The following is a 13,774-nucleotide window of genomic DNA, read 5'->3' as shown; positions in this document are numbered from 1 at the left end:
AATTTTGCTCTTCAAATTCTCTGAAGAAGGGAGCGTTCCCCGAATGTAACATCACTGCACGGAAGTTTTCGCGAGGACATGCGTGGGGCAAACTCCAAGTGCGCGGCCCACAGTACTGGGTGTATACAGTATAGGTGTCGCAGAGAGTCGGCGCTGTTACCATGTTGTCGGCGCAGGGCGTTCCCTCGAGGGCCGGGTGGGCCGCGAACGAGACGGGCGTGATCCCGCGGTTCATCTCACAGCGCAGCATTCGACAGATGTCCTGCGGAGGTACACAACAAGAGGTCGAACCACATTCATGGGTGTTCACGGTGAAGTGGATGCGAGTGCGCTATGGATACAGCATGCGTAATTTATTTTCCTTTTGGTTATATTCAGCGCTAAAGAAATGTACGAGTGTTTCATCTCATGTTTTTAACTGGTGCGAACGTATCGCGGCGTTACCTTCCTTTTAACACTAGGTATTTTGCAACCTGAGTTTTCTTTCTGCTTCTTTGTACACAGAAACTACACTGCGCATATTATTTTTTGTTTACCTTGTCTATCCTCCAACAACCTTTTGCGTGAGGCTAGCAGTATATTGTAAACAAATACTCGAATCGGCTTCTCTAATCCGCACTCATTTGGCTCTCGAGGTTACCCTTATCGCTTTTCCTCTCCTTAACTCGCTGCGCTGTCTTCAGCCAAGAGTTCAAGCCTTCTTGTTCACCTCCAAGTTTCCGTCTCATAGGTGATTTCTGGCCGGCAGCAAAACGTTAAACACTTTACTGCCTAGAAGTTCCAGGCCGAATACCTTTTCCTCAAGCCGGCAACTCCACTTTCATGTTATTAAAGCCTTTTTTTTCCACATTGAGAAGGCACAAGTCCATTGCCTCCCCTTGATTTCCACTAGATACCCAGCGGGAAAAAATGACTAGTTTTGTGTTATTGTTTATTCCGCCATTTGTAAACCATGTACCAAGTAAAGTCCAGAAGGTGAACAATGCTGAAGGCTAAGTACAGCGCAAGGCACAAGGACAAGGGGAGATGCAGAACCAACTGGCCCGTCCACTCGCTCTTGTAAATGCTGGAGGGTGGATGAGACTCGCCTGCAGAGGCTGGTGGGTGGTGCGGCGGCTAGCCGAGCCGAATCTCAGCGCGCACTGGCGGTCGGCCGAGAAGATCTCTCCGGGCAGCAGCGGGCCCTTCTTGGCGGCAAGCAGGTCCACGTCCCGCTCACGGCTGCCCCGCTGGAAGACGCAGGCGGCCGCGGGTAGCCGCAGGAACTTGGCCACATACTGGCGCGAGCACGTGGACCAGCTCGTCTTGCCGGCGCCCAGCGTCGGGGACATGACGTAGTTGTCCACGTCGCACGGGTTGCCATCCTGGGCGCCATCGTGCTCCATGCCCAGGCTGAGGACATGCGGAGAAAAGAGTGCCCTCCTTGATGCGCGCTGCGATATAGTCCTTGGGACCGTGATGATAGTACTCTCTGTCGGATAGAGCCGCTCTAACCCCAACGCAGCACTTGGAAGCCAGCAGAGTCGAGGGGCAAATATTCTGCGAAAGTTAGTGAGTGTGCTTGCTATACATGTCCCATAGTCTGCCATTTGTCAATTCGTCCCTTTACTCTGCTCCTTTCGTCAAGTGGCCACTGGGCATTGTTGTTGTTGTTGCCTCAAATACGATGACACATACCCACGGTGGGGATTGGCCAGGGTTTGGATTCAAACAGAAAATCTCATCCAGGTTTATCTCAAGCGGCTCATAAATTGAGAGGACTCTGAGAGAAAAATAAAATCACGAATTTTGAGAGAGGTTGAGGAAATCGGAATGGAAATCAAGGAAACAAAGCGGTGCGAGTAGAATAACTAAATATTAAATAATTAATCAGAAAGAAAATAGTTTTGAGAGGAAAGTAAAGGCATCGGGAAGTTAACACAAAAATCTCCCGGTTTCAATGATATACTGGGCATCGGTTTGTTTGACTGGGGTCTTCATTCTCTTCATGATGGTAACACACAGGAGGAGATGGCCATGAGTAAACGGAAGGCTTTGTTGGAGACACCTGAACCGCGCCATTAGTGAAGATGTCCTTATAAGCACATCTTATAAGGAAAGCGCAACGCTTGGACTTCTTAATATGTCTCCCGTTCATCTCTACTTTTCAAGGCTTAATGGAGACGAAGAAGAGTGGGAGAGGAAGTGAAAGAAGTTAGAACATTCTGGCAGGGCGGATTGCGGAGTGTTCCCGCGCATTCGTTGCGGAGGAAGATCGCACCTGTGTCCCATCTCGTGGCTGGCCACGTAGACGCTCTGGAAACTGGTGCCCTCGCTGATGGTGCAGCTGTTGAGCGAGTTGCACATACCGCTCACCGGGGCGAGTCCTGCAAGTGCAGTTACAAGAACTGTTAACAACCTTTACTGGTCGGCGAAGACTGGTGTCTATGGTAGAGTTAAGAGACGTCTGGGCTGCCGCCTCACAGATGCTTTGAAGCCCCCAGGAGAGTTCAACCCCTCATTTCAATCCTGGCCGCGACAGCCACATTTTGATAACGATAAAATGCAAATGCGCTTGTTTACTTAGGACTCGATGCTTGTTAAAGAACCGCAGGCGGTACGGGCTAATCCAGTGGCCTCTACATGACGTTTCTAATAGCTCACAGTGTATCTTTTACTCGCGAAACCCATTAATCAGCGAAAATTTGTCGCGGATGAGCGATTTGCCAGAGCACAGTTCCGACTGCCTGTAGCCCTTTGCCACTTGTTACTACTGTCTTTAGTTATCAGCGCGATAATGCGACGAACTATCTGCAAGTCTCTTCTCCACATGCCCTATGGACCAACCAATATAGAGGACGCTCGCAGACGACGAAGCCGGCTGGGTCGTCTGCTATGGTGCGCGGTGTGTTGTTTAGGCTGTCTAGTTTTAACGGCTGTATTTGCGAGGGAATGTGACGCACTCAGCAGCATGTCCGACTAAACGAGAAGCCTCTCCTATTTGTATAGAAACATACAGCTGATAGAGCTCCTAGAAGTTGCGGACGGCATGTTCGGCATCACAAAGCACATTCATCATGTTTTTTTAAAAAGACGTCAGCCTCGATACGGCGTTGCATACTTTGTCATGCTCTTCTCCAAAGTACTCGCCAGCTATTAACGAACGACCGCCTTCGTACTTGTTTTGAGAAAAGAAGAAATTATCTCTGAAAGTATTGTTTGCATCTGTTTCTATTGGCTGCACGGCCGCCCTGGTACCCGCAACCGGTGGTATCTCCGGCACACACATATTGTGATCATTGAAAAATACATCTATTTTAAAATCATGTCCAATACTTGAAAATACTGTTCAAGGATGTATTCGGCTTTCGTTCGCTGATGGGCGACTTTCCAGGCGCACAGTGAGATCGGACAACTACTTCGAAAACATTTGTTTACATGCATTCTTAGCTGTTACTCCGCACTCGGCGACAGCAGTGCCTTCACATCTTGCTTACGTCACATATCGGTGTTGGTCTGCACCACGAATCTCTGCTGCATTTCGTCGCGAACGAGACTTAATTCTGCGTAGTAGGGACCAGAAAGGGGACTCACCGACGACGTGCCTTTTTCTGAGGCCTTTCTCGTCCACGACGAACATGTTGATCCTGGAAGGCGGCGAGGTGAATCAGAATCACATCAATACTTCCACACCACAGTATCAGTACCGACCACCACACGCCGAGGATATATCGTCACCATTCCACTCCATTACCAGAAGAAAACCTGCTGAATCGCTTCGTTTCTTGAGGGGTTTGTGGCTCCGTTTTGTGGTGGGTTTAGTTGGTTGTTCTAAACGGACTTGCAGCTTGGCAGCGTTGCTTCATCTACAAGATGGCGTATGCTACGGATAGACTGTGCAAGAAATCATTATGGGGCACACTGCAGCCAACTGAAGCGAGCTGTCAGTTCACGAAATGTATGCTTGCTGACTATCGACTGACTGAAAGAGGCATTAAGTCCATATCTATTGCCTTTACCCACCAGGTCGGTCTGGACAAGAGGAAAGAGGACATCAGAGGGTTATCTAGCCAGAATTCACAGCGTACTCATCAAGAGCACTTAACAATGAGCTAGTACAAAATTACCTTACAAGGAGGGTTGTGGGCTGATTAGAATGCGTCGAGCTTTTGAAGAAAGGGAAACATGATTTGAAAGATACGGTCGAGTACATAAAGGATGCGGTGGCCCTAGGCTTAGCTGCCGGTGCAAACGTTTCGCAATTGGCAGGCCGGCGTTGCCAAGATCGCGGCGCCCGTCCAGAGAAACTGTGAGGCGATCTACGGGACGGACAGGGGTGGCGGCATACCCTGAGAGGAGCAGGGCGTGGTCCCATCGGGGCGTGCCCTGGGCGGATGCGGTCCTCCTCCTCTGGTGCTGCCAGACGCAGAAGTTGGTCAGGTACGTGTCGATGTTCTCCGACGGAGTCAGGTCCTGCACCCGGACACCACCATTACCATCGGTCGGGGGGGGGGGGGGAATGATACAAGGTGACATCTTAAGGTTCTCATTGTGAACAGTGTCCTGTACCTGTCTGGTACTGTCTCAGCAGCCAATCCCTCCTCGCGCCCTGTGACGAAGGGGCATGCGTATCTGTGTAATCATAGTGTGGATACACGGATTCCGTCGCTGTGATAGACAGTTCCAGTGTACCAATCTGGTTCCTGAGTATCCCGCGAGGGTTAATCATCTGCTTATCAGACTGAGTGCACGCGTCCACTGCTTTCGCAGTGCAAGAGTGCATACAGGATCGTATATTCTTAAGGTGAACACGCGAGCGCGTGGACACGTCGGACGCACTGGCGCTCCGGCCACGCACTTGGGTGTTCACCTTAAGGGTGGACGGCCCTGCACGTGGAACGTACCACCCATCCTACACTGTGGCGTTCCACGCGTGATATATAGTCATCTGCCCAATACACGCGCCTAGCTGCCAAATGCCTAGCGGCATATTCATTTGCTTTCTCTGTGTCCCCGAGCACACTCAGTGAAAACTGTATTCCTTCGGGGCGACTCGTTGTGACCGACGTTCCGGAGTTCGCGTCCGCGTGACCAGCAGCTCAGACGTGATCTAATGTGGTTCTCCAGGCGTCCAGTGCCCTTGTATTCATCATGAACTTATGAGCGCACGCTCTTCTGACACTACTTTTCCATTTGCTCGTTACACCTCACTTTCTAAACAGAAATGAGTAAAATTGGAGTAGGCAGTCCTCTACCGCACTGCCCACTCGTTTTTTACTCCCATATTGGCGTATTCGTGTTTAGAGTGTACGGTAATAATTGTGGCGTATTCTATTAGACCAGCGTTCCTTATTCGTCTACCATTTCGTGTTTGCGCTGCAAATCCACCAAAGGTTCGACGTACTGATTCGGTTGCATTTCTGTACCGCTAAATACACCCGCCTTATTCCGCTTTCCACCCAAATACAACCGCATAAACAGGATACCCAGTCCATAAAAACGATAAATTTAATCCGCTCATTATTGGAAATGCGTGGTTTCACTCTGGTCCCTTGTAGGACCGGCCTCTGCCAATCCCTATCCAATATTGGGCCGATTAGCTGTGCTGCTGGGGTAACTGGCTTGTTCCACCGATGGAAAAGCTTCGCACTTACAAGTTATCATGCCGCGCATACGGTGCTTGCTTTGAGGGAAGCGTTAATCTTCTGGTAGCGCTGAATATGGAGTGGCCGGTTACAGGCACGTGGATACAGGGCGTTACAGGGTTAATCCTATAATGCCGTGATAGGATCTAGAGAGAGATTTTTATTGCTTTTGCAGCAAGAGCTGTATATGCGACAATATATCTTTTTGAGACGTTCTTTATCCCTTTTGAGCTGTTGAGAAGTCAGCCTTATTTGCTAACAGTATTTTTACAGCAATCACATTCTTATAAATGTGCCGCTTTTATATATATATATTTCTGTACCAAACTTCTGGATGCGTTTTTTTTTCTTTTGAATGCATGGTGCGCGAGACAGTAGTGCATATCAGTCACAACCTAGCAGCAACCTACGCCAGCCGAATAATTTATAATTTTTTTTCTCCTTTCATTTTGGCTTCGGTTTCAACGGCCGTACGACGGCTGTAACGTAACAGACGATTTCAGGTCCCGTGAGTCGTGCAACAGCCACGATATTATCACTGTTAGTTCATTTTATGCGGTTCCAACTGTTGGGCAGGTGTGCCTAATAGATAATCTGAATTAAAACAAAGTAAGAAAGGCTGCTCGTTACTGAAATGTTGTGAACAGTCAAGAAATTTTCAGCAGCCTCTATTGACGTGTCACTGAAGTGATCCAACAGTCATTTAGAAGGGCGGATGTTTTGGTTTTTCTGAGGGCGAAGTCGTTCAATGCCCGGTCGAGTACGAACTGTACAGATATATCTACAGTCAATACGATATACAAAGGGAGGAGCTCACCCTAGGTTGCAGCTTCAAGATCTCCAGCTCAACGACAGTAACGTCGATGTTCCTCCCCAAAGATTCGTGTTTGAAGAGCATTTGTACCTGCAAAATGAATAGAAGTAAATATGTTTCAAGATATAAGACGCTGCTTTCTTCGTCCGTCGCTACACAGTCTTGCGCACACGACGAAGTTTTTATGTGAACCCGCCGCGGTGGCTCAGTGGTTAGGGCGCTCGGCTACTGATCCGGAGTTCCCGGTTTCGAACCCGACCGCGGCGGCTGCGTTTTTATGGAGGCAAAACGCTAAAGGCGCCCGTGTGCTATGCGATGTCAGTGCACGTTAAAGATTCCCAAATGGTCGAAATTATTCCGGAGCCCTCCACTACGGCACCTCTTCCTTCCTTTCTTCTTTCACTCCCTCGTTTATCCCTTCCCTTACGGCGCGGTTCAGGTGTCCAGCGATATATGAGACAGATACTGCGCCATTTCCTTTCCCCAAAAACCAATTAAAGAAAAGTTTTTATGCGATATGGTGTAAGGAGCTCGTCGTCCCGTGGCGTTCATTCGTGTTACACTGTGCTGGTCATTATGACACGTATGGTTATCATGGTGTATGGGTAGACGTGAGTTGTGAAATATTGTGGTCCATGATCGTGACATATAATGATAAATCATGATTAATTTATTCATTTGCGCAATTAACGCCCGCCGCGGTGGCTCAGTGGTTAGGGCGCTCGACTACTGATCCGGAGTTCCCGGGCCCGAACCCGACTGCGGCGGCTGCGTTTTTATGGAGGAAAAACGCCAAGGCGCCCGTGTGCTGTGCGATGTCAGTGCACGTTAAAGATCCCCAGGTGGTCGAAATTATTCCGGAGCCCTCCACTACGGCACCTCCCTCTTCCTTTCTTCTTTCACTCCCTCCTTTATCCCTTCCCTTAAGGCGCGGTTCGGGTGTCCACCGATATATGAGACAGATACTGCGCCATTTCCTTTCACCCAAAACCAATTATTATTATTATTATTATTATTATTATTATTATTATTATTATTATTATTACTATTATTATTATTATTAATTAACGCCGTTGTCTCGTGTGTATGGCGACTGCGTGCGTATGTGCGATGTGTAGTGCAAGCATATGTGCTGTGTGGTCATGTCATCTTATGACTCGTCATGACTGATCAAGCGTGACGTTCTCGAAACAGGCAGCGTCAACCGGAACTGACGTCACTGAGTCGGAAATGCTCCGGCAAGGCCTCAATGGGCTCCTTGTCCTGTCACAACCCAGGCATTGTCTAGGCTTGCGTTAATTTTCGCTCATTCTGCATCACGAAATCTGTGCACTTTGCGGAGTCATTTCGCACTGCCAGTGTCTCCACTATAGAGATTGAGAATCTCCTGCAAGAGAGTTCCACGGCAAGTGCTCTCTCATTCATAGCTACGGAGCAGCGCGCAGCGGCGACAGACAAGAAAGGAGAGGATATACAATGAGGCCAATGACCAAATAGCCGTCCTAGCAAAGTGCTCTCTCCTTCAGGCTTCAGCACATTTTTGTGCATGCGTTCATTGTTCCGCACAGGTGCATTTTTTGAGTTCCCAAGATGGATGCTCCGGGAATTTTGTCATTTATTTTTGCCGGGTCTTGAATTATTCCTTCTAGGTTTGTTGCGTTAACACTCCATGCTAGCCTGCCGCCAAACTAACTTAAAAAAATGAATAAAATTTAAGGCGTTTCGAATATGTTCGCATCCCTGCCTGGTCTTGGATATTAGACCACATAACACCTCCTGATGTGTTTCGTGGCTATGTCGTTCATCTAATTATTAAGTAATATGTCGTTAATCTAATTATTAAGTAAGAGATTGCAGGCTCGATATGTGGCAGTGGCAGTTGGATATCGCTGTCGGTCGAGTACAAAAACTCCCGTGTAAAAATTTCAGAGCCCGTTAAGACCACCAGGCCAATGAGAAGTAACGTTGGACATCGTTCCAAACCTATGGGCTGTCGGTAATCATTAATTTTTTCTAAGATAGATAATAGAGGCACACGCACCGCGTTCATGATGGTGAGCACGTAGGTGACCAGCTCGCGGTCGGCGTCGTCCCCCGGGAAGGCCCTGGCCATGGCCTGGTACAGCGCCTGGTCCACGAACACGGCCGTCTCGACCAGGGCCTCGCCCTTGCCCACCTCTCCGCCGCGAGGGTTCCTTCGGCGGTTGTTGGTCGCCGCCACTGGCCCCACCCGGCGCCGGTTCCTGGTCCTCCGCCTCCGGCGCCACTTCCAGTCGCCGTCGGGGACCCGGGCCGCCCGCGTACCGTTGTCCGGCCGCCGCAAACCGCGCTCGCCTGCGCGCGAGGAGTCCGTTGAGGCGACCGTCGATACTTCCCCGGCTTGTTAGAGAGATTGAGCGTAGCGCGTTCCGCGACCGCTCCGCGGAGAGCCACTGCGCATGCGCAGATCGCCCTGAGGCAATACCACCTAGACTAGCTAGTTATCTAGGTGGTATTGCCTGAGGCCGCCAGATGGCGCCAGGTGCCGGCCAGCTGCGCGCACTTGCCGCGATCTGCGGCCGCTCCGCGGAGAGCCACTGCGCATGCGCAGATCGCCCTGAGGGCGCCAGATGGCCGGCCAGCTGGCCGGCCGGCCAGGTGCCGGCCAGCTGCGCGCATTTGCCGCGATCCGCGGCCGCTCCGCGGAGAGCCACTGCGCATGCGCAGATCGCTCTGAGGGCGCTAGATGGCGCCAGGTGCCGGCCAGCTGCGCGCACTGGCGGCGTGCGGTATAGCGTCGTGGGACCGCGATACCTTTATAAAAGTGGTCTACAGGCAGTCTATAAACTTCTTATAGACCACATTACTTTCCTATAGATATTACCTTTTTGTCTATTCACGTTCTATAGACTGTCTATTGTCAAAAGTTTACTAAAAGTGTGTGGCTATAAATCTATAGGTCTACAGACTGAATATATGATTTTGTTTACGTTTCGTTTATTGCGGTTTAACGTGCCAAGGAAACCCAGGATTTGACGGACGCCATGCTGTTTCGCATGTGACGTCGCATGCTGTTTCGACAGTCATGTCCAGAGGGAGCTGTGAAAAAAGCAAGCCAAGCTTGAACTGCGAAGATGGCAAAATAAGTGAAGCCGCTGTGGATTCCGCCTTGGCGGCGCCTTGTCTCCTGAGACGAATAGTAATTAAATGCGTTGAACAGCATATATAGACCCAGTGGCCTATGGCTTCACCTGTACAACTTCGATGGTATTTATTGTTTTAAACTATAATTTGCATACAACGAATTCATCTCTCTTTATTTTTCATTTCTTGCTTACCCCGAAAATACGGGGTCTCGTCGTGCTCGATACTTGGTGCATTCCGCGTTAGACACTCGCTGCGCGTGCAAGTTCCATTATTTCAGCCCTCAAGGTGGGGTATTATGACGGCAATAAAGCAGCACTCTCTGTCCTTTTCTACCGTCAGCCTGGTTTATAGATCAAACTGGCGCTCGGCCTGCACCTGCAGTAAAGCGGTCGTTAAAGTGAGCCACTTGGATGGCCCTGCACAGACGTGCGGGTGAACTCACAGTGTCCGCAGTTGAGCGGCCTGTGCCTGTCCGCCCTGGCCAGGATGTGCGGCGAAGATGTGGCGTTCGTCGCTGCGGCGTTCCCCCGACGCCCGTTGCTCGCCAGCGGGTACACCGGGTACACGAAGAACGTCGCGTCCGGCAGCTCGATGAGGCCGCGCTGCGAGAACGACGGCAGCGCCACCTGAGCTGACTTAGGACGTTACGAATGCGGAAATTGTCTGAACATATGTCGAAGTGACTATACTCTGTTTCATACATAGGTGCAACGCTGTGAAAGGTACGGAAATAGTCCGTACGGAAAAAATAAAGGGAGGCGTGTTACTCCGCGCTTGTTCTGTCGCCCAATGGTCTAAGGCACGAGAAAGCGACAGCTTGTTGTCAGCAGTAAGAGTGCATTTAATCAAGCAGATGACAAATGATGTGTGTATTAAGCATGCAGGCAAAGCCTTTAATATGTTTCGCTCGCCACAAGCAGCGCACTACTTTTTTGTCGCGGATGCATGCAGCGCAAACAAGAACGCTAGCTTTGATAGCGTTGCACCTGATGTATGAAACGATCGAAGTATACACTCCATCTGTGTAGGCCGTAAGCGCAGCGTCAACTTCACAGAGATATGCTGACGGGTGCCCATTATTTGCGTTTTGCCTCCATCGAAACGCTGCAGCCGCGGCCGGGTTTCGATGGAGGCGAAACGCAGTAATGCGCCCGTGTGCTGTGCGATGTCAGTGCACGTTAAAGATCCCCAGGTGGTCGAAATTATTCCGGAGCCCTCCAATACGGCACCTCTTTCTTCCTTCACCCCCTCCTTTATCCCTTTCCTTACGGCGCGGTTCAGGTGTCCGCCGATATGTGAGACAGGTACTGCGCCATTTCCTTTCTCTAAAAACAAAAAAAATGCCCATTATGCGACGCTGGCAGACTTATTAAAGAAAATTCCTGGAATCCCAGTGGGTGTTGATTAGGATCCCATGTTCGTACAGAATGATCGTGCAGCACCCCTTCATTGCTATACTACGTCGTCTACCTTATTCCACTTTCAGCTTGGGACGTTGAACACAAATGCCATACCGTAACGTACCATACCATACTGTACCGCACCGTACCGTACCGTAGCATGCCGTACCATATCGTACAATACCGCACCGTATTGTTCCATACCTTATACTGTGTGATGTCAGTGCACGTTAAAGAACCCCATGAGTAAAAAGGAAGTACGTTGTCCTCTAACGCACTTCCTTTTGTAAAAGGGAGTGCACTAGCAGGAGTAAGTAGTAAGCGTTTAATCATAAAAATATAATAAGAAGGAAGTTAAAAGATTTTTGCTAACCCCGGCATCTGCCATCACTGTGGCGGCGGCACGTGAGCTGGGGCAGCGGAAATAAACGATAGAAGGCAGTATGAAGAAGTAAAATGAAAGAGGTGAGGGGACAGCAAGAAAGTACATAGGGAGTGGCCATATATACACTATTTACAAAGAGAAACAATAAAGTTGTCCAGGTTGTGCGCGTGTACAGTCAAGGAGGAAAAATAAAAATAAAAACACTTAGGATGATCCGCTTAGGAGGATCCGGGTCGGGGTTGCCGTCACACCAGCCATCACTCGGAAGTGGCCTCAGTACCGAGAATTGTTTCCTCGGCCAGGTTTTCCGGTACGTAAACACGAGGACATTGAGGCCGACATTCATCACTTACTGTGGGACTGCCCAGCTCTCAAGCCTACAAGGATCCGGCACCTGATGGTAGCAGGTCTTTCACCAAGCAACCCTTCTCATACATTGCCTGGACGCAGGGACCGTACCCTCGTTCTCTACTGGACTTCATCAAATCAGCTAACCTTTTTCCATTCATTTAGATTATTCATCACATCTTCACCCATCATTGATGCCCTGGGGCAATAAATTTCGCTTTAAAAAAAAAGCACACGCGCACAACACTTTGCACACAACAGCTGGGGTGGGGCGCCCAGCTGTGAAGTGCGCTAGACAACTTACTCTCTTTTCACGTGCATGTAGGCGTATTCGTCTTAAGAGTGATAGGCACCATACAATTCTGCGCCGCCTTTGCTAATTTCGGTTCTTGGAGCACAGTTCTCATCGTCACTCTTGGCGCCGTTAGCGTCCTTTTCCCAGATGCCCCGCTGCTTCAGTGATGGATGGCACACGTGCGCGACGCTTTTACAGGCCGACTCCGTTAACTGGCGCTCCGTGCTCTTCGTCACGCAGTCAGAAAGTGGCCGAGACTGATGACGTAATAGACGAGGCAACCTTTCCGAAGGAGTGGGGCAGCGAACGTTCAGAGGGAGCGCGGAAGCCGATTCTGCTAATGAGACGAGGAAATCGTTAACTCACAAGATGTGAGTTTTAGTTCAGTGCGAGATTTATAGCTCTGGTAATTACAGTGGGCTGGGTAAAACCGTTATTCCACAAACTGTCTAAATTTTTAATGGCTGAAGTAAGGACGTGCCTAACTTTCACCTTCATTGTTAGTTTTTTTTGTTCGGCCAGGTAGCTTATGTTGCACCGCGATTATGCTGTAATGGCGAGATTGCGTTTGTGTTTGTCATAGAATTGATGCGATTTTCAATTTTGCCTTGTAACAGAGAAAAAAAGCATAACAATGTGACACGTCGCTAACAGAAGGCACAGAACAGAAAACAAGCCCGGCCGCGGCGGCTGCGTTTTTATGGAGGAAAAACGCTAAGGCGCCCGTGTGCTGTGCGATGTCAGTGCACGTTAAAGATCCCCAGGTGGTCGAAATTATTCCGGAGCCCTCCACTACGGCACCTCTCTCTTCCTTTCTTCTTTCACTTTCTCCTTTATCCCTTCCCTTACGGCGCGGTTCAGGTGTCCAACGATATATGACACAGATACTGCGCCATTTCCTTTCCCCCAAAAAAACCAATTATTAGCAGTAGTTGCGGTTAAGCGAGTTAAGTCCTTGATTTAATCTTGAAAGGCTATAAAAACTTTTTATGCCGTTCTCAAAAAGAACGGTCGACTACGTCTGCTGGGGTAGTGGAGTTGCTGCATGATTGACCGACCAACTGATCGATCGTTTGCATAGTTAAATGAGTTTACGATCGATCGGAGCATGCTTACTATGCCTAAGTGCATTCATTCATTCATTCATTCATTCATTCATTCATTCATTCATTCATTAGTTCATTTGAAGCTATAGCTTACCAGGCCTGAGCAGACTGAGAGTGCCGCTTTGCTCTGGGGGACGCCTCGGACACGTCCCTGGTAGAAGCACGAGGCATCCGGAAGGTCTACGCCGGAAGTGACGTCTCTGCGACGCCGCCGCCTGCTGGTGCTGCCATTAGAGGCGTCTTCTTCAATCAGTTGGAACTGGCTGGAAATGAGCTCTTCGCTCTGCACAGCGGACGGGAAGGGCAGAAACCGTTGTTTACGCTAACCAGCGCGACACCGGCCTAAACTCTTTTCCATTGATACACACTCATGATCTCTCTCACTCCTCCTCATCTCCTATTACGCACATACCAGGAACATCTGGTTAAACACACTAAACTGTTGCTGGATACTGAGCTCACGCCGGATTAATAATAATAATAATAATTGGTTTTGGGCGGAAAGGAAATGGCGCAGTATCTGTCTCATATATCGTTGGACACCTGAACCGCGCCGCAAGGGAAGTGTAAAGGAGGGAGTGAAAGAAGAAAGGAAGAGAGAGGTGCCGTAGTGGAGGGCTCCGGAATAATTTCGACCACCTGGGGTTCTTTAACGTGCGCTGACATCGCACAGCAC

At 49.5% G+C, this 13,774-nt stretch overlaps 1 protein-coding gene across 1 annotated transcript in view; it reads right to left on the bottom strand.

Moving 5' to 3' along the window:
• Nucleotides 1–13,774, bottom strand: part of LOC144110506 (A disintegrin and metalloproteinase with thrombospondin motifs 18-like) — a 156,778-nt gene that overhangs the window by 23,545 nt on the left and 119,459 nt on the right. The window contains exons 4-12 of the mRNA XM_077643481.1: nt 13,193–13,381; nt 10,007–10,166; nt 8,480–8,772; nt 6,442–6,528; nt 4,328–4,452; nt 3,574–3,626; nt 2,261–2,366; nt 1,089–1,392; nt 161–262 (exon numbers count right to left, since the gene is read on the bottom strand). Of these exons, the coding sequence (XP_077499607.1) occupies nt 161–262; nt 1,089–1,392; nt 2,261–2,366; nt 3,574–3,626; nt 4,328–4,452; nt 6,442–6,528; nt 8,480–8,772; nt 10,007–10,166; nt 13,193–13,381 (1,419 nt within the window). The remainder of the gene's footprint in view (nt 1–160; nt 263–1,088; nt 1,393–2,260; nt 2,367–3,573; nt 3,627–4,327; nt 4,453–6,441; nt 6,529–8,479; nt 8,773–10,006; nt 10,167–13,192; nt 13,382–13,774) is intronic.

Source organism: Amblyomma americanum, chromosome 11 (genome assembly GCF_052857255.1).
Source record: "Amblyomma americanum isolate KBUSLIRL-KWMA chromosome 11, ASM5285725v1, whole genome shotgun sequence".
Taxonomy (NCBI): domain Eukaryota; kingdom Metazoa; phylum Arthropoda; class Arachnida; order Ixodida; family Ixodidae; genus Amblyomma; species Amblyomma americanum.
Note: the sequence above shows the minus strand (reverse complement) of the source record. Positions and strands in the feature narration are given on the sequence as shown.